The following is a 19,604-nucleotide window of genomic DNA, read 5'->3' on the forward strand; positions in this document are numbered from 1 at the left end:
CACTCAGTGCGTCATGTGCTTAGCGCTCTCTGCATGGTCATCATGGGTCAGAGGAATGGACACTTTGGAAAGGCCTTACAGTGGAGCAGCGCAATTAAAATTCCCAATTAGAAGACAAAGCCCACCTCTGCGTTAAACTGTGCGCTCTTGAGCCAGATATTGAGCAGCGAAGGTTTCCAGCTGTCTGGAGCACTAATAAACTAGTTAATTAACAACGAATAAATACTGCTGCTTATTTATTTGCTCTCCCTTGGCTGTGTGGACAGTTCTGTACATATCAGGTGTAAGAGACTGTGTGGTTGGTTTTGGGCCCTATTTGAATCCTGTCATATTGAGTAGTCATGTTATGCCAGCGTAGCAGCACTTGTCGCTGCAGTGAAATTAAAATGTTAAGATATGATTAAAAGTAATGCTTGCTTAAATTCCAAATTTCAGAGACAAACTGCGGCATGGACTGTAATGTTTAATCAAATAAAAATAAATATATTGCTCCAGGCTCTCTTGTGTCTGGTTTAGTAAATTGAATTAAATTTCACTGGAGTTCACTGGAGCAAAGGACCAATTGCTGCTGTAAATCATACTTACAGTATGCTAAATGTTTTCACTTTGCTGTCTGGCATTCCACATGCTAGAAAGGCTGATTAGAGGGAGGCCGCCTTGATTGACAGGTCGGACTGTCCACAGTCAGCCTATTTATTGTTTTCTTTTCAAACCTTGCTGGCAGGTTAGGGGAAGTTGCTGTGGCCGCTGTTATGTGGCAGTCTTACCAAGTTCAGTCCTTTGAATTTACCACATTTTAATTATGATCTAGTGAAAGATCATTAGGATCTGTCGTCGACGTGGGCACGTGCGCATGTGTGTATGCTTGTGCACACACGTGTGCGCCTGCATGTCTCTGCCTGTTCGTGCTGTCAGATGACACATGACCCTGAACATGTCAGGAGAACCTGTTATGAACTCCGTGTTTGACACAGGGAGGACCGTTTGTATGGTTTTCATCACCCGCACTTTTCCATTTTTCCTCTCAGGTGAAGCGGTCATCTTCACAGCCCTTCAAGCAGCCGCTGCAGAGGGAACGTTACGGTGAGAACGGCCGAAGTTCTGCGTACAACAACACCGTACCGTCGTACTTCTCTGTCTGTTAAATGGGTAACGTGTAATCATTCGCGTGCCGCGTGGCAGAGGATGCAGTGCGTGAGAGCTTTCCCGCTGTGAGCTCCTCTTGCTTCCCCGGCTTTGTCCACACCTCTCTGAGGTGCCGCTGTGAATGGAGCTAATGCACGCCATCAGGCTTCCTCCCGGGCCTTTGATTGGGGTATTCATTTCGGCACAATGTTGAAAGATGCAGGCAATATGATTAACATTTAAATCCTTATTGTGGGTTTTAAAAATTAAAATGGGAGACGGCACTCTGATTTACTTTGGTGTTTGCCACAGTGCCTGTGCTTTATCTGAAGGTATTACTTTTTTTATGAAAGAATCAATGAAGCATCTACTTTGAAGCTTTTTAAAAATCAATCTCTCATTGAGCCTTTATAATAAAATCTAGTCGGAAATATAAACAATCGGCGCTATTTTCCCGTTTTAAAATGACTCTTTATGAGGCTATCTGAATAGAGCTGGCTCTCTCTGCCTCGCACCGTGGAAGAGCGCTGGGATTCTCTGGCAGTAGATCACAGGCTTTTATGAACAGCACCGAAATTATTCTACAAAAATTATTCTACATTCACGGATCAGACTGAAATGCAAAGCAAACCACTGCCCCTAAAACACGCAGCGCTCCCCTATTTCATGCTATATACAGAAGCTCCATTTGTGTCCTGAGGTGTAGCCAGCGCTGTAGCGGTAATGGTAGAGTGAAAGTGTGTAACTGGGACACGGCCGCGTGTGGGGCGCGGTCTGCTTTGTCCTTCCCAGGTCAGGTGGGCCCCTGCGTGCCTCAGGGCGCCCCGCCCTACCTCCTGGCCCTGTCCTCGGGGCGGCCCTGTGTGTACGGGAGGAGCCCCAGCCCCCTGCCGCGCCTCGGCCCCCTCAGCCGGACCGGCCTGGTGTGCGACCCGTACCGCAGCCGCCTGCTCGTGCCCGTCCCCCTGTCCGTGAGTACCGCCGCTCGCCCCCCCCCCCCCCCAAACCCCTGCTCCCCCGGGGTGCGGGAGACCCCCTGACACTCTGAGTAACGCGAGCGGGGGGGCCCTGTCCTCTTCCCCGCTGCAGCTCTCCTGCTCCGGCTATGCCAACCGCGTGCCCGTCGACCCGCGGGTGGTGGCGTGCCAGGCCGCCGTGGCCTACAACTTCAACCTGCTGCAGACACCTGCCAGCCCAGCGTCCACCAGCCTCAGCCCCCGCCTTCGCTCTCCCCCACAGTCCTACAGGAGCCCCCCTGACAGCAGCCTGGATCCTGGGAGAGCAGGTGCGGATTCTGGGAGAACAGGTGAGGGTCCTGGGAGATGGAGGAAGGCACCTTCTCTCTAGACATTCCACTAACAAGTGTGAAATGTCTAGAGACGTAAACAAGTGTGATATATTCAGGCAACCCACCCCAATTTTCATCTTTGATTTATTAAATAATTTGGGAAATGCCTTTGCAGGAAGTGGTCCTGAAAAACATGACCTTATCTTTCACGTCTTAGTTTCCTAAAAATTGCAAGTTGTGTACGAACGACAGTCCTTGTTCTCTCCTGCCTCTTTCTATTTCTTTAGTTTGGGAATTGAGTAGAAATGTGGGGTCTATATTTAGCTTGATGGCTAGGGAGGGTTCCATTAATCCTCAGTATTGCCGTACTCCTCCGCTCTATTTGCCAGTCACTCCCTTAGCCCGTAATGAGCAGTGCCGTTTTCCGTGGACCTCACTGAAATGTCAGGTCATCGGAGCCATTATTCTGATTACAGCCATGCTCTGTGACCAACTCGCACATCCCGCTTCCTTTTTATTCAATTTCATTAAAAAGCTGCAGAAAGTCAATTGAGCGGCTACGTTTGTCTAACACCGTGTGCGTGGCTGTGCCTCTCAGGTTTGGGGACCCTGTGTCTGTGGCCGGAGTCCGAGGGAAGGGAGCAGGTAGGACTGTGCGCCCACACTCAGATATGGGCCTGCTTTGGGTCCCCTCAGCAGTGTGCCTTCTGGCTGAGTCACTTTCATTTCAAAGGGCAGGGGGCCCTGTAATACAGTGCTCTTGTAGCTCTTTGAAGATGGTAGTCAATCATGAGTGGCCAGAAACTTCAAAGCCATTCCTCCCATTGTACCTTGCTGGATAGGATGGTTCTGACACACTTATGGCCTTGTTTAGCCTTTGCCACAAAATGGGTGATTTACTAGCCTGACCATCTGATACAGTGCGTCACCCTTTATGGTGTGTGACCCAGATTTTTGTGATTACCTTGAACTGGTGACATTACGGGCTGCTGTACAGATAATGACTCCTGATGTTTGTTCTACTTCAAACATGGCAGCTGTTATGTACATGTGTAGAACTGTAATCAGGCTGTTTGTTTTTTGTGTTTGATTTTGTGCGCGTTCTTCCTGTTGTCTCACCTTGTGCGCTCTCTGGCGCCGCCCTTGTGTTCACGTGTCAGGTTGCGGGAGGCTTGGGATTCCGGCGGAGCCGATCCCCAGGGCTGCCTCATTTGGAGCCGTGCTCCACCCCCACGCTTCCCAGCTCCCGGCCTTACTCCAGCCCCTCACCCCCCCCGTTCAGCCGCGACGGCTCCCCCCCTCCCTTCAGAACGTCCCCTGAGCTGGGCCACCCCTATTGCTCTCGCCTTCCCGGGGGCGGCCTTTGTCACCCCTCCATGCAGAATGGAAGCTACGGTAAACAGCAAATAGGCACTTATGCTTTTGCAATTGACTTCTATTACAGTTGCTTGCGATTACACAACTAAGCACCTCTTCTCAGGCTTTGTCATTACACTATTTTTGGTTTAGCTTTTTTTATTTTAATGCTCCATGCTGCGTGCTGCTGTGTTTGTGCAGTTAAATTATCAAGGCACAGCAGTTCTGTGTTTCTGTTTAGCTGGCGTGGCTCAGACCTGTTCCCTCTCGTTGCAGGGAGCGGGAGATGTGGAGACGAGGAGCCCTCCGGGTACTCCCCGTGGGCAGAGCAGAACAGCCTGCCGCTGTCCCCTCTCCTGCACAGCGCACAAACGTCGCCGTTTCCGCCAGGGGACTCCCCCCTTCACTCGCCAACCACCAGCCCCGGCAGCTCCCTGGGGTACGGGACCGAGGACAGCTGGGCCTCCCTGGGAAGGTGAGGTCTGCACTGTGAGAGAGCGTTGTGTCTCCACATATAAAAAAATAATCCTGTTGATTTTGTCTATGAAGAGCCTAAATGACCTTTATTGGACATAGATGTGAATTTCTCTATTTATCTGCCTCGAACCCGAGTTTCCCCTGGAGATTTATTAAATCAAAGCCGACACACAAAGGCCCGACAATATTAATGAGCCACTGGAGTTCAAAGGAAATGATGGTGGCGCTGCCGTGCATTGTGGTGTGCGCTGTGTACCACAGCACTTTGTTTTTAATTCAGGGGAACAGCACAGGGACTGGGAAGCGCAGCGATGTAAATAAAACAATAACCACGGGGAATGCCGTTTGAAATGCTTCGTATGCTGAGATGTAACACCCCTCACCCATCGCTGCTCTCTCTCTCTCTCTCTCTCCGCTCCGCCTTCACGTGATCCGGGTGAGGCTTGAGATAGTGATGGATGCTCTCCCAGAATCCCCTCTGGTACCACGGATTCCCTTTGCAAAGGCCACCCAAGTGGCATTGCTGTCTCGGGGGCACCTCGAGTCCCCGCTGATTTAGCTAGTGCAGGTGTGCGTTGCATAATACGCTCACATTAAAAGGGCCCGATTACCAGCTGTGGTTTTTCTCTCTCTCTCGTTTCGCTCAAACTGCATTCAGAACAGCTCAGAAATAAAGAGGCGAATGAATCTTGTGGAAAATGACGCGCAGATGTTTACAGAGACGAACCCCAAACTTTCCCTGCTGTGCGCCACACACAAACTCGCCATTCACGCGAGGTAATTACAACAAACGCTGTCATTATATGTTTGGAGAAGCGCTCTTTAGGCGAGAGGACGCACTTGTGCTTGATCAGAGAGGAAGCAAATCATCTGCAATTGTGTATTCTAGCCCCTCCCTCCTTTCTCCTACATAGGTGCATTTTTTAAAATCGTTAATTTAGTGAAAGGTGTAATGGTTATTGTCGTAAGCTTATCGTAAAAATAGTATTATCAGTAAAGCTTAAAACCGTTGTATAAAAATAAGCTTTATTAGTAATCACTAATAAAGTACATAAAGAAAATGGTTGCATGATGCACTGCTTAAATCCGTGCCCATTACAGCTTAAACCTTATATGCATTCAATGATATTGAATAAAAGTAGCTTTTTACTGTTGGCAAATGTGACTGCCACTAACAAATAATGACATCTCTTTATTGGCACCTTGGATATTTAAGTGCAATGTTCCTATAGATTTAATTGTATTTAATTAGGAGGATAGGCCTGTCATAGTAAATTTAATTATGTCATGCAAAATTATATTAATCTACTTATCTCGCTAGTCCATAATAGGTTGAAACTTGCACATGAAAAATGAATAGTGCTGCATTCATATTGCTACAGGTTTAGTTCATTCAAAATGGATAAAAACAGCATTTCCTTGACCGTTTTTATTTAAATAAATATACACTGAAGTTAGATTATTTGAGGAAGGATTGCTGTGTGAATTCAGAGGATAGCAGGCACAGCTCAGATTATTGATTTTATGCAGAAACTGTGGGGGGAGTTTTTCCCAGTCATCCTCTGAAGCTATTTGTGTAGTGGTAACAGAATATTTAGGATGTACAACTGCAAGACACACAAAACACCACAAGGAGGATGAAGAGAGGCTAAACTTGCCTCTGAGAAATGTTTAAGTCTCTCTGGATAAGAGTGTCTGCTAAATGGCTGTAATGTAATGTAAAATTGGAAAACAAGTCCAGTATTTTGGTGTACATAGACTGTACTAATCATCAGGCAGTCAGATTACCCTTATAGCAGAAGAGGGGAGTACTCTGCTGTGCTGCCTGTTGGTTTTTGAGAAGGGGAGGGAGGGGGGAGGAGTGCCCTGTGGAAATGAATCAGGGCACTGGGAGCTGGCAGATGGGGCTGAGTTCAGGCCCCTGGTGTACACCTGGGGACTGTCTCCTGCTGTCCCCTGCTCAACCCCACAGGGGCTTCTCTGGTCTCCTGACAGTTGTTACTTTTAAACCGTCCCCCCAGGAAACTTCCAGAGCTTCCGCAACTTCCATTATTTTTAAAAAATAGTTCTGATACCAAAATATAAATTAAATTTAATTTGAATCCCATTTTTTCCCTCATATAAGTCATTCTCTTAACCAGAATTTTGTTTTTATTCAGCAGGGTTGCTTTTACTCTGAAGTAAAACGTGAATGTTGTTATAAGAATAGATTTGAGTGCATCTCTTCGGTCCTGCGGTGGATTTGGAGCGAGGCCCTGGCTGTTTGCGTGTGTGTGGCGAAGCCCAGTAAGTGGCGATGCTAATTGCACGGGGAGCCGTGTCTGTGTGTGATGAGGGATGACTGGCAGGCAGGCTGGCTGGGCCACCGTGGCCTCTGCTCTCTCATTGCAGTCTAATGAGGAGCAGCTGAGCTCCATTAGCCCGACAGTGTGGCACTGGACTCAGGTGCCACCTTCATCTGCCACGGCGCACAGATTGCCTGCATTCATGGGGGAGGGGAAGTAATGGCGAGGGCATGTCTGCTCTTTGTTCCTTTGCTTTGCTCATATGTTTTTTAGATTTTTAAACCAGTTTGCACAGTGCTTTAGTACACAGAAACTGTGGTGTTTTAAAAGACACCAAAAACGAACGAAAAAAACAAGATATAATTTTTCAATAAATGTTTATGGGGCAAAAGCTTTTCTCGAATTAGTGTATTTACTCAATCTGACATTATCGACATACAAGAATGCCAAGTTACTCACACATACAAGGCACTGTCTATAATTCAAACTGGCAATGCTACCCAATGTTTCCTAAATTATTTTCTAATGAAGGCGTCAAATGGTCCAGAATAAAGGTGTCTTCCAAATATTATTGATTTATTTTGGGTTGTATTATATAATATACTAATTAGTAGGAGTATGAATGTGAACTGTGTTGAGTTTCATAATGCACTGTGATCTCACGGAATCTCATTATGTACAGGGAACCTTCCTCTTGCATCCCTCAGTTTGCTTGATGTAGAACCCAAAACTATCCCCCACCTTTGCAGTGCATTCTCTTCACTCTCTTCGCCACATATTAATTCCCTCTCTGTCCCCTTCCTCCTGTGTCCTCCCTGCAGCTTCTCCTCCTCCGCCCAGGCTTTCCAGCATTCGCCCCTGGAGCAGCGCACGCGGAGCGGGCCCGAGCTCTACTGCAGCCCCAGGCCCAGCCCCAGGCCCAGTCCTGCCGAATGTGCGGTAAGGCGGGGCCACCTGAGGTCAGCCACCTCAGAGGGAGAGGGGAGGGGTAGTGTGCTGTGGTAGCGCCGGGTGTACCCAACGCAGAACAGGAACATCGCTGACCTCGGGGGACTTCCGCGAGGGTATCCAGGGCCATGCGCTGCACTGAACACAGGTGTTACCCTACTTGCGTACCTGTGTGTTCAGCTTGGTTTTAGGGCTTTTTGGAGAGTCGGCTACTGGAGCTTGTTGCGACTGCTGCGTTGGGTGAGAGTTCTGGGATTGTGAGTCTCCGTTTTTGGATTGTGGGTCCTGAGAATGAGGCTCCTGCCCGGGCTGCTTTCAGATGCACAGGCGAAGTGCTCCGGACGTGCGCGGCCTCGCTGCATGCTAAGAGGCTTTACTGTTGTAACCTTGGAGAGGTGCGGAGTTGGAGGGTGGCGCAGCCGTAAAAGTGATGTATATACGGAGTGGTGTCCGGCTCTCCCGGCCGCCGCGGGGACAGAGCCACTCCGCCGCACGCTTTTAATTGCCGTCTCCAGCCGATCCGTCTCACGCTGCGATGCCGGTGCTCCCTGGGCACGGAGCAGGCCGTATATTACGGAGAGGGAAGCCAGCTCGATCATTTTTATCTTTTAAAGGGACCATTAAGAAGAAGAATAATTTACCATGATTAAATGTTTAGCCTCGTAGATCAGCCTTCACAGTTTAAATTAATTGGTGTTAACTAAGCATTTTAAGTTACTGCTGTGAATTAGGGATGTTGGTTCCCGTGCCCAGCTGGAAATTCAGAAGACAGAGTGCCCGACTTCATTAGCTCGGCTGAGTAGAAGGTTCAGACAGCTGTTAAGCCCATTCCACTTGGAGCCTCCGAGGACAGCGCCACTTGGCTCTGCCCTCCCCTCTTCCCCTTTCTCCTCCTTCCCTCGCTCAGTCGGCGCGTTCTGTCCACTTCTTCCTCTCTCAGTTCTTCCCTGTCCCGCCCTCTCCTCCTCTCCCCCTCCTGCTCTGGTTCCCTTTCACAGTAAGAGTCTCTGCCGTCTCACGTCTGCCTGCGGTCTCGTGTCCTCTCTCAGGAGTCCTGCCAGGTCTCCCAGCACCTTGTAACACACGTGGCATCCCCCACTTCCTCCTCGCTCCAAATAAGAGGATATAAACAGTCCTGAGGGCGCCGATGGTCTCTCCCCAGTAAAAGATGTCGGTTGCGATGTTGAACACGTCGCTGGTGTGTTAGCGCGCGTCCTGTCTTCCCGGTGCTGTTTGTTTTACACGTCCGAGCAGCGTGCACCCGTACCGGCTCCGCTCACGGGCGTCCTCTCATCGCCGACGTAGCCAGGACGCGCTGATGCTTTCAGGGCCGTGCGAAACCGCAGCACGACGACCGCGGACGAGACTTCATTTCCCGTGTCGACATTAAACGCTTTTTGAACATATATTTTGGGACGCCGAGATGAATTTGTCCTATTCATCTGGGTTATTAACCGCTGCCTTAAAGCTTGTGTGTTATTTTTATATGATCCCTGTAAGAGCGCTGTTAATGCATGCGCTACACTGCTCCCCGCCTGTATTTTAAGCAGCTCTGCAGCCACTGGCTCAGCCATTATCTGTTTACACCAATTGACTCCGCCGTTTCCTCAGCCCCTTATCTCCCTCCGAAGCAATCCAAGCCAAGCGCGTATGAAATTATTTCGCTGGTTATGAATAGCTGCTCAGAATCTTTTGACTCGAACCAGAGGAAGCCTTTTTTTTTTTTTTTTTAAAGGAAATGTTCAGCTGTTTCTCGCACGGCTTGTCCTCGAGTTAAATAAATAAATGAAGGAGAAAACGTAAATAGAAAAAGGCAAAGGACACCGGGAGAAGTGTGGCTTGATGGGAGGACGGGAAGCAGGGCCGCCTCGGGGTTTGGGGGGTTGCTGAGTCTGAATGCATGCCACGCTGCGCTGAAGCAATGAGCAGAATCTGTACGGGTCAGTTTCCCCCTTTCTTTCCGCAACAGAAGTAAAGCGCCAAAAATTGTTTTCACGTTCATTTTGGAAAAATAATTAGTCAAATTGCCTTCTGACCTGCAGATGACATGAAAGCCTCTGTTTATTTGGAACCGGCACATATTGACAATTACTCTCACTTAGGTCACTAATATTGAAAATAAACAAAAACAAACAGACGCTGTGCAGAAGGCTGATGATCAGTTATCTTCCTGCAGTTGCAGTGGTGCCGCTTCTTCCCTCTCTACCCCTTTCGGTGATGTCCAGGAAAGAACCTGGGGAGGAATTTGTGATGTGCCATCTCTTCTTCTCCTTAAAATGTATCCGAGCGCAGTGAGAGATAAGGCTTTTTTGTATTTCTGAGGTAGGAGTGTAATTTAAAATCGTCGACATAGCGGCTCAGATTGAAATCTCTGCGAAGGCCCGCATTGTCTCTGGCGGGTGATAACGGCGCACTAATTTGTTGTGATGAAGTGTTGAAGATAGCAGGGCCATGTGTCTGCCTCCTAATGACGGGACTACTTGAGGGTACAGTGCGCCGTGCTATTTAAAGTGCTCTGGCGTGTGTCAGCCCTTCCCCGTGAAGCATTTGGAGCGGAATGCGCTGAAATGCGGAATGGAAAACAAATAATTTTTACGGCCGTTGGATCGCCCCTGTTCACCTCTGTCAAGATACTGAAGCTGTTTGTTGTCACTAAGCTCCCTTTCAGCAGCCGGCCAGTAAGGATCATCGCCCCGCCTCCTCTCTCTCTCTGTTGCAGGAAGGCGAGTGGATGGGTGGGCGGAGGCTGTACCAGCGGAGCTCCTCCTCTCTCTGTACCACGGGGGCATCTCCCCCGTCCCGGACTGACGGAGACCCCAGCCCCCCCAGCAGCTTCTCCGTGTGGGCCCAGGAGAGACAGAGCACGCACCACGAGGAGAAGGCTTACCCCGCATCTGGACCTGGTGAGACCGGGCGGAGCGGGGAGACAGGTGGAGGCACGTTGGGCTTACACCATTTACCAATTCTAGAAATCACTCCAGACTCCAAATGGCTGGAGAAGTTCTCCTCTTTTGGTGGTCTTGTGTTAGCTTCTTTTTTTTTGTGAAATCCACATTTAATTGATCTTTTTAAAAACAGCTTTTCCCAGAACTGGTGTCCCACCCCCCCCCCCCCCTTCTTTCCCTTACATGCTGTAGGATTTGCCCCCCTTTGAAGGTGGGGCTGCATCTCCTGAGCTCCTCCTGTCTTCAGTGGCAGGCTGAACTGAGGCAATCTGTAGGCTGCGCGCGCTCGTGCAGATAGCGCTCGGGATGAGTCATCAAAGCCCGTGTAAAAGGCACACATTCAAACGTTTTTCTCTTCCCTCTCCTGGGCTCAGGAACGAGGCTTTTCCGTATTCTCTTATTTTAATCTCCGTCCTTTCTGATGAGCAACGCAGCGGTCTGAAAATAGCATTAGATTTTTTTTTTTTGTATTAATGAAATAACATTGTTAATTAAATGCTTTACAGTCTGCTTAGTTGTCAGGCGGATTAGAGAGCAAAAGTGCAGGGGGGAGGAGGGGGGTTCTGGTGGGGTGGTGTGTGTGTGTGTGTGTGTGTGTGTGTGTGTGAGAGAGAAACGGCGGAGAAGGATGACCTTTCTGTGATTGCTATGTGGTTGCTGCTTGGTGGGAGAGTGGGCGTGTCTGCCCTGAAGGAATGGCAATGTTTTAATTGGTAATCACTGCGTGGTCGCTGACCTGACTGTCCTGTGCTCTGGGTGTGACTCAGATCCCCCTATTTCCACACTCTCTGCCAATATAGGTTACCTTATTGCATGTTTGTCTCTCTCTGAAGGCTCATGAAAGGTTATCAACTTAATGATGGTGGATTTATGGCTGTAACCAAAGCTGACACCCCCCCCCCCCCACGAAAAAGAAAATCAAAGAAAATAAAAAAAACCTGCACCTGCGTCAGACATTCAGAGACTCCGTCTTGCTTCCTGTCTACCCCTGCAGTTCTTATATCTGTATCTGTGTGACAGAGACGAGCAGACAGACTCCAGCATTCCTCCCCTCCGCCCCCGCTCGCTGCTCTGTTGCTCTGATGTCCTCATATATTCATCAGTCTCAGCCTCTGGCTCTGTCACCCCCCCCCCCACATCCCCCATCCTGTGCCTGTGGTTTCCCCACCCCCAGATACACAGCAATCAGTGCTGACATCTCCCAAATCCAACCATGCTTCATTATTGAAGGGAAAAAAGCAATACCTGTAACTCATACATTAGAGACTGAACACATATTGATTTTATAGCACAAGCCGCTGGTAAGCTGTGTTCTCTCTGGCATACTAAATTTCTAGCCTTTCCGGGAGCCTGATGAACCACCCAGATTGCTCTCATTCATCCCTCTTGTCAGAGCCCATTACGCACAGTGAATTAGATTGTCTTTCTCATTGAACCCCGCCCCCCCCCACCCCCACCTCTACTTGTTGTTGGAATGTGCCATTGATTAGAGTCCTCTGTTGGTTACATTTAAGAGAGTTTATGAGTGGTATGGGACCTGTGGACGAATGTCCTGTACCCTCTTAGCTGCCGGCCTTCTCTTGATGTTGGTAATCATTTTTCAGCTGAGGCTTGTCTAAATAAGGTCTTCTGCACTACGGATTACTGGCTTTTCTGTTGTTTACCATTAAGTGGTGGAGCTGAAATCGCCACTGTACGTTAGTGGGTATGATACCTCATGTAGTCATAACCCTTGAAGGAAAATTATAGGTTGAGCTTCAAGCTACTGTTTGTGGAAACCAAACTGCAGTGGAATTCAATTCAACAAATGCTTAGTAATAAATGCCTAGTAATAATAATGTCCTTTCTCTCTCTGTCTCTCTCAACAAAATTCGAAACAGTGGGCATATAAATTTAGTGAGCATGCTGAAGGGGGTTATCTTTGTGCACCTGAGCTTTGAGTTTTGAATTTTACAAGCTGAATAACAATATAGATATGTTTTGTGGAACTTGGTGTATTGGGGGTGCAGTTTGTGTGGCTGATGAGGAGGGTTGTGTAGGGGGCAAGGTCAGTCAGAAGAACTGTATTGATTGTGACTAAAGTTTTTTTTTTTTTTTTCTTTTTGATGTTGTTTTTGGTTTAATATTGTTTGTATTGGTGGTTTTTTCCAGTTGTTCTTTATTTTATCTTTTATTCTAATGTAATGAGAATAATTGTCAATGATGTGCTAATAAAGGGCCATGAAAGTCAAAGTCTCTCTCTCTCTCTCTCTCTCTCTCTCTCTCTCTCTCTCTCTCTCTCTCTCTCAGCAGAGCTGGGTGGGGTTCCGTCCAGTGAGGTCCACCTCCAGAGTGCCTGGGCGTGTGCCAGCCAGGTGCAGCCCAATGACCCCCTGGCCCTGCTGCAGGAGTTGGGCCGCAGGGGCGACCAAGAGGACAGTGCATACTACTCTTACTTCCACTGAATGCAGCACTCACTGCTCTGGGGTCCCACAGTGCCTGTCTTTCTGTCCTCTTTTTCTCTTGTGCCGTTTCTTTTTTTCTTGATATGCACATTTGATTTGTTTTATTACTTATCAATGCACTTTTTTGTTTATAAATGTGGTATGCATTTTTTATGTTCTGGGGGAAATTATTTTGATAGAGGTTTTCAATGTCTTTGACAAAGGGAGGGTTCTTTTCTGAAATGTGGGTGGGTAAGTTTGTGATGGTAAAGGGATTATTTTTGTTTAATTTTTTAAAAATGAAAAAGCATGTAGTTTTGAGGTAGATGGCCATCTCAGTGTAGTGGAATAAATGTGAGCCTACTGTCAGACATTAAGAAATATGACTCATCTGGATATACCCCACATATTCATAACCATCATACCATGTCATGCAGCTGTAAACCCTTCACCTCCATCATGGAACATTGAATGATAACGTATTGTCAAATCATAAATCATGAATTCTTACTTCCCTGACTTGTACCATTACATATGAAATAAAAATAGGGAATTAAAAATTATGCATATTTAATACTTTATTTAAATGTTTTTTTTTGTGTGTTGTGAAAAATACACAGAATTAATCAGTATATTTAAAATATAAAAATAATTTACGTTGGAGTGTTGACTGATGAAATGGATGTATAATATTTTGTTGTGTTAGATACAAAAATGCATTTGTTATTTCATAATCTTTCATGTAACACTGCACTCAGATGGCTCTCTCTTTATGTTGATTTATTTATTTATTTGAAGTGTGTTTGGTTGCCTTTAAAAGAACAGTTTGGAGAATAATGATTGATCTTTTATTTTTGCTATTTTGTGACTTTTGTTGATGAATGGATCCTGATGAAAAAGCAGAAAGTAAATATTTTGGTGAACAGAGATAAGGCTCTGTGATTTATTGTTTTGCTCAGCAGATACTTGGCGTTCTCGTGCCTGGTATAATTGAAGATTTTAAGTGAAAAGAAATTCAGACAAGCATGTTTCAATTACATATCAAGCTCTCAAAGGAAGCACAAACACAAGGTGTCATTGTCATGGCTTTTAAATGAGCTTTTATTAGTGCTAATATTCTCTTTACAACTTCTTTTAAGTAAATGAAAAGGTGTGCTTTTCTACTGCATTTGTTAAACTAAATTGCTGGCGTCGTTGAGAAGTCACATGGGTGATGTCACTGGCCTCTTGTGCCATGGGGGCCTACGATTTGTGTGCTGTGTTGCTGATTCGATAACAGTCTTCATACAACACAGTGCAGCAGCTTGATTCGATGGGTAATGAGACAATATCACAGCTTGTCCTTTTTATTTGAACACAGTGAGGCCTCCACAGAGCTCTCTTCCCCCTCAATTGAGGTGAGGAAAAGGTCTGTTCAGATCAACTCAGATGGCAGTGACCATGAGACAGGAGAAATGGCTTGGTATAGATTTTAAAATCTCGAAAAACAGACTCATCGAACAAACAAAGCTCATAATCCTACGGACTCTTGCCTTTCCGATAACCACAAACATATACAGAACCTCTTGGAAGTAATACTCTAATGAAGTAGATCTCAAATATGGTACATTCCGACTATTTTGTTTAACAGCAAACTTAACATTAGCTTTACAAAATGGCAGGTACACAGCTAACAGATAACAGCACCGCAAGTGTTGGAAAACCAATGGGTGTGACTTGTGAAGAAATACAGTAATGTGCATGAGAGTGATGCAGATGGTCACTGTCAATGAACATGAATATTCATAAATGGAATGCTTTGGGGTTTGAAGTAGTGGCTCAATGACAGTATCCAAAAAAAATAAAATGTTAAACTGTAGTTCAGATATTTCTAATGAAGTTGGGTACAGTCTGATTAGACTCTCGAAGGACAGAAAGACAAATGTCACTGAATTTATACCAATTCTAAATGGCCTGAACAAAAATGAACTGTGCTTGCAAAATATTTACTGTGAATTTAAATCTAGCAAGTCAAAGCCCTTGTATGTTCAAGTAATAAAAACAAAATTGAAGCCCTTAGGTAAAATATGAGCTAAAATCACATCAAATAAAACTGTAACCATACTACTGTTTCTTTATGAATCATACCAGTGGGATAAATACCACATAGGTATGTATGTGGGGGTGTGGGGTCCTTGCAACTGAATCACAATAATACTGATTCAGGACCAGGATCACAATGATACTGATTCAGCACTGGGATCACAATGATACCGATTCAGTATGATACTGATTCAGCACCGGGATCACAATGATACCGATTCAGTATGATACCGATTCAGCACCGGGATCACAATGATACTGATTCAGTATGATACTGATTCAGCACCGGGATCACAATGATACCAATTCAGTATGATACTGATTCAGCACTGGGATCACAATGATACCGATTCAGTATGATACTGATTCAGGACCGGGATCACAATGATACTGATTCAGTATGATACTGATTCAGCACCGGGATCACAATGATACTGATTCAGTATGATACTGATTCAGCACCGGGATCACAATGATACTGATTCAGTATGATACTGATTCAGCACCAGGATCACAATGATACTGATTCACTTCTTTTATCACAAAGTAAATCACAGCATAATACTATGAATTATACAAATACTTTCAAAAGGCCTTTATTAGATCAGGGTATTTTCAACTTGCTGTGCTGTGACAAGACAAAGTTGGTACCATTTTATAAACTTGTCTTGTACTGCTGTCCAACTTTCCTGACAGCTTCACCTTGAAAACATACACCACATTAGATACTGTGAATGCACTCCAATTTCACTCTCTATCCTAATACTCTGGAAGATTTTAATTATTTATTAGTTTTGGTGCAAAACCGCCCAAAGGTGGTCTGTTCTCTCTACAGCTTTGGCGTGTAACTTTGGGGGGGACCTGTGGCTGTATTTAGGATGCAATGAGTAGAACCAGCCAGAATATTTTGCTGTTGGCAAGATGGTTGTCTGACCAGTGGGCACTAACCCAAGGGACAGAATTTTGACATGCTGGGAAACTCACACATGCAGCCTGGTGGAGACTATGTCACTGCAGAAAAGTCGCACTCCTCCCTCAGACAAACAGTGCAGGCATACACAGAGGGTACCAACTGAAATCAACCTTTCTACTCTCTGCACATGGCCTGCCTTTCTTCTACTTTATAAAGAGGATTGATGACTATTCAGCACTTATCCAGACATGGGATTGGGTGCTCAGGTGAAATCTCGCACCGGATTGGCTGGCTGACACCAAAGGTCATGGAGCCACAACACCAGAAAGAGGAGCTGAGGCATTTCACTGGTTGAAACCATTCCACACAGACAGGACACCGCACATTAATTTGAAACAGAAATTATTAAAAAAAGGTTTATATATGTTACACTCTCCTAGCTGCTACTCCAGTTTGATTCAATATCTTCGTATTGAATGCAAAGCAATGTCATTTGCCTTTGTAAATGGCTATTCAGGCTGTTACATGGGAGCAAATGGGGCCCAGGTCAAGATCTTGGGCACCTTAAATTTTAATGCAGTATATTTCAGCTGTACTATTCTGTGACACAAAGACTGATCACCAAAATTAGTTGAAAGAAAGATGCTTGAAAAATGTATCTCTATCAACGTCTAGCACTTGATATCCTTGAATTTTCATAATAAAATTCTGTATGTGACCTTCATTTAATTTTCCAAGGATATACATGTGAGTAATTTGAATAATTCAGAGACTTTTAAAATATTCTTTCTGATATATGTGACTATATATGTGCCCAAGTGAACATTTTGCAAGGGAGTAAAAAAAAAGTGGGCTGGGTGTAATGCTACTATACACCATATGGCAGTGCCCAAAAAGATGCAAATATCTTGGAATTTGAAAAAAAAGGTTTACAGAATTAACAAAATTAAATACCCTCACATGTTGTTCAAAAATGCCATTTAACATGCAAATGTCTACTTTCAGTGGGAGGATTTTAAGTGGTTAGGCTAATCTCTTAGCATTCTCTTGCTCCTTCAAGCAGGTTCTCTGAGCATCACAGAAAACATTGTGTTCCATGTGTTTCAGAGAGGCTGCCTTTATTACACTATTCTTCAGTTACATTGTGTTTCTGCATCAAATGATGTTACTGATGTGGAAGAGAACAAAATGGCTTTAACATCTAGGCATTGGAAACATTAAAAAGGTTCTGCAGCCCCGGTGACGAACGCAGAGCCCCGCCGCAGATGGGAATGCTGAAAGGTGAGGGGAGGAAAGAGCACAGTGAAAAGGGAAAAGATGCAGAGATGAAGGCCCCCGCAGGTGGCGGACAGCGGGTGCGGTGCCGCGGAGGGTGAGGTGCACAGGAGGCCGCACTCACAGGGTGGAGATGAGAGCGGCAGAACAGAGGACAGTGGCGCAGAGTTTGGAGTGGAGTCCAGACCACCGGGGTCAGCGCAGCACGGGGGAGGGGGGGGGATTGGGGGGGGGCGCTGTGTACAATCATCTCAGCGTGACGCAGGCGAACTTGGCGGTGACGTGGGGGGGGGAGGGCAAATGACCGAGGAGAGAGAACTCGCTGCTCTCATGCAAAATCATGAGCACAGATACCCTGACCTCCTTTATTCCTTGGTGTGCTTTTGAACTGAACGCTGCCAAACCTCCCAGGCTGTCACACGAGGAAGGATACTTTTTTAGATGTCCTCTGCTTTCTGTGTTGAGTGCTGTCAATGAAAGGACTCTGGTCTCTCCCAGCAGCCTGCCTTTGGGGGATATCTGATTGCAGATGGGGGTGGAAAGAAAACGCAGTGACTAGAATAGACAAATAAAAGGAAGCACCAATGATCTAACAATTATTCTATATATTTATAGTGTTATAGAAAGAAGTTCCAGCCTAGCAGGCTCCTCCCGTCTCCTGGCAGCTGAAAGGATCTTGTCAGTCCTTGGTTGTACGTCTTGACGTTGGCGCTGCTGATTGTGTCCCCTCACCACCTCCTCCATCTTTGTCTCCTCTCACACAGGGGTGGTCCGCCTGTTCGCTGGGTTACTGTGCAGGGTGTCCTTGAAGTCCTTGGGGATGGAGTTGTGCGCCTGCAGAAACTCCCTCTCGGAGTTGAGCAGCGAGCTCATGGCGGCCTTGGTGGGGTCCCGGGTCAGGGTGTACATGGAGATGTCGGCGGCCGCCGGGCCCGTGAACACCTTGCCCATGGGGGAGGCGTCGCGGGAGCGCGGCTCGCTGGAGCGGCAGGACGAGCGCCGGCGGAAGCGGTAGCGGTAGCTGGGGATGCGGCCGAAGGCGGTCTTTTTCAGCAGCTCGCTGCGCGACTTGGCGCGGAGCTGCCGGTGCTTCTCGATGAACATGTGGACGGCCAGGACGCCCACCATCTCGGCGATGATGAAGGACAGCGCCCCGAAGTAGAAGGACCAGCCGTAGGAGTAGCTCTTCTTGGAGTCGCTCTGTCCCGGGTCCCCAGAGTTGGCCGATATGTACACTATGATCCCGATTATATTACTCAGGCCTGTGATGGAGAGAGGGGGAGGGGGGGCAGAGACGATGAGTGGGTGGGGGTTTATACCCAGCAGCTAACACTTCTGACATTCTTTACCATTTACTATTGTGCATATCCTATATGCGTATGTCACAAATTTGTCTAATGGATTAAGGACAAACAAAAATTTTTAGCAAGCGATATGGCTGAAATATGGATGTTCCCATGAAAACTGACCACTGTTATTGCAGTTGGTGAAGAGTGGAGGACCAGCACATTTTGTACTGTTGACTAATTGATGTAATGTTTTCTTAAGTCACACACTGTTTCAGCATAATGGCATTTCAGTCAGACACATCCCTCCATTCCAACTGTCTGTATGCATGTCATACTGCAAGTGTGTAATAAAGATGCAGGGAAGATGCTTACCACCTGTCACCCAATTGTGGGCAAAGTCCCTCGAAGGGGAGAAAGGTAAGGCATTTACTGTAATTGCTTTCCCATTGTATTTCTTGAATTTGTTGTTAATTACCATCCATTTGAGTCTTTAGCTAATCATCCAATTTTATTTATGTAACTGACATGGTGAACTGGGAAGGAGTAGCTATAACTTGAGCACACTGGTGCATGCACGTTCATTACACAGTCATACGGCATGAAATTTGAAAATGTCACAGGGGATCCAGCATCAGAGAAAAAGCATTTTGAATACTACTTAAAGGGAATTGTACTTTAAAGATGTTGTATGCATATGCATAAAAGTATTTGTTGCATGTATACCCAAGCTCTTTAACCCCTGTGTCCTGTTAACTTATTAACTGTTACACTGGGTCAAATTTACCCAGGACATTATTGGGATTTTAAAGAAAAACAGAAACAAAATTTATGCAAAAACACTCAATATATATTATATTCATCTAAATATCCAATATAAACAGTACATGTTGTTAATAGTTGCCATTTACCTCTGCTAGATTACATTTAACAATGATGTCATTCATTTGGGATAAAGATATCTTTTATATTTTAAAAACCATATCTGTCTATGATAAATTCAAATGAAACAAAGTTTTACATATAGTATAGTATTGATATTATTGTTTAGAACTGACATTCTCAATTATGTTTCATTATCTTATATTCAAAGCAACCACACAGGTAAAAAGACAACTACAGATGATGAACAACAAATAAAAACACACAAAAAAGAACAAAATCTACACTGGTCTTGACAATGTTTATGAAATACATATCT

At 45.9% G+C, this 19,604-nt stretch overlaps 2 protein-coding genes across 6 annotated transcripts in view; one reads left to right on the forward strand and one right to left on the reverse strand.

Annotated features, from left to right (window-relative positions):
* LOC135248250 (probable helicase with zinc finger domain) overlaps nt 1-13,408 on the forward strand; it is a 35,731-nt gene extending 22,323 nt beyond the window's left edge. The window contains exons 23-31 of one of the 5 annotated variants that reach the window (XM_064322648.1): nt 1,029-1,083; nt 1,918-2,096; nt 2,215-2,431; nt 3,012-3,058; nt 3,574-3,808; nt 4,046-4,244; nt 7,353-7,470; nt 10,199-10,415; nt 12,717-13,408. In XM_064322648.1, coding sequence (XP_064178718.1) covers nt 1,029-1,083; nt 1,918-2,096; nt 2,215-2,431; nt 3,012-3,058; nt 3,574-3,808; nt 4,046-4,244; nt 7,353-7,470; nt 10,199-10,415; nt 12,717-12,868 — 1,419 coding nt within the window. In that variant the 3' untranslated portion in view covers nt 12,869-13,408. Of the gene's footprint in view, nt 1-1,028; nt 1,084-1,917; nt 2,097-2,214; nt 2,432-3,011; nt 3,059-3,573; nt 3,809-4,045; nt 4,245-7,352; nt 7,471-10,198; nt 10,416-12,713 lie in introns of all 5 variants that reach the window. The other 4 variants (XM_064322649.1, XM_064322651.1, XM_064322652.1 and 1 more) reach the window with 4 other exon arrangements.
* A 513-nt stretch (nt 13,409-13,921) lies between these two features.
* The window catches only part of LOC135248251 (voltage-dependent calcium channel gamma-3 subunit-like), a 42,321-nt gene continuing 36,638 nt past the window's right edge, over nt 13,922-19,604 (reverse strand). The window contains exon 4 of the mRNA XM_064322653.1: nt 13,922-18,379. Within this exon, the coding sequence (XP_064178723.1) occupies nt 17,874-18,379 (506 nt within the window). The 3' untranslated portion in view covers nt 13,922-17,873. The remainder of the gene's footprint in view (nt 18,380-19,604) is intronic.

This window comes from Anguilla rostrata, chromosome 2 (assembly GCF_018555375.3).
Source record: "Anguilla rostrata isolate EN2019 chromosome 2, ASM1855537v3, whole genome shotgun sequence".
NCBI lineage: Eukaryota > Metazoa > Chordata > Actinopteri > Anguilliformes > Anguillidae > Anguilla > Anguilla rostrata.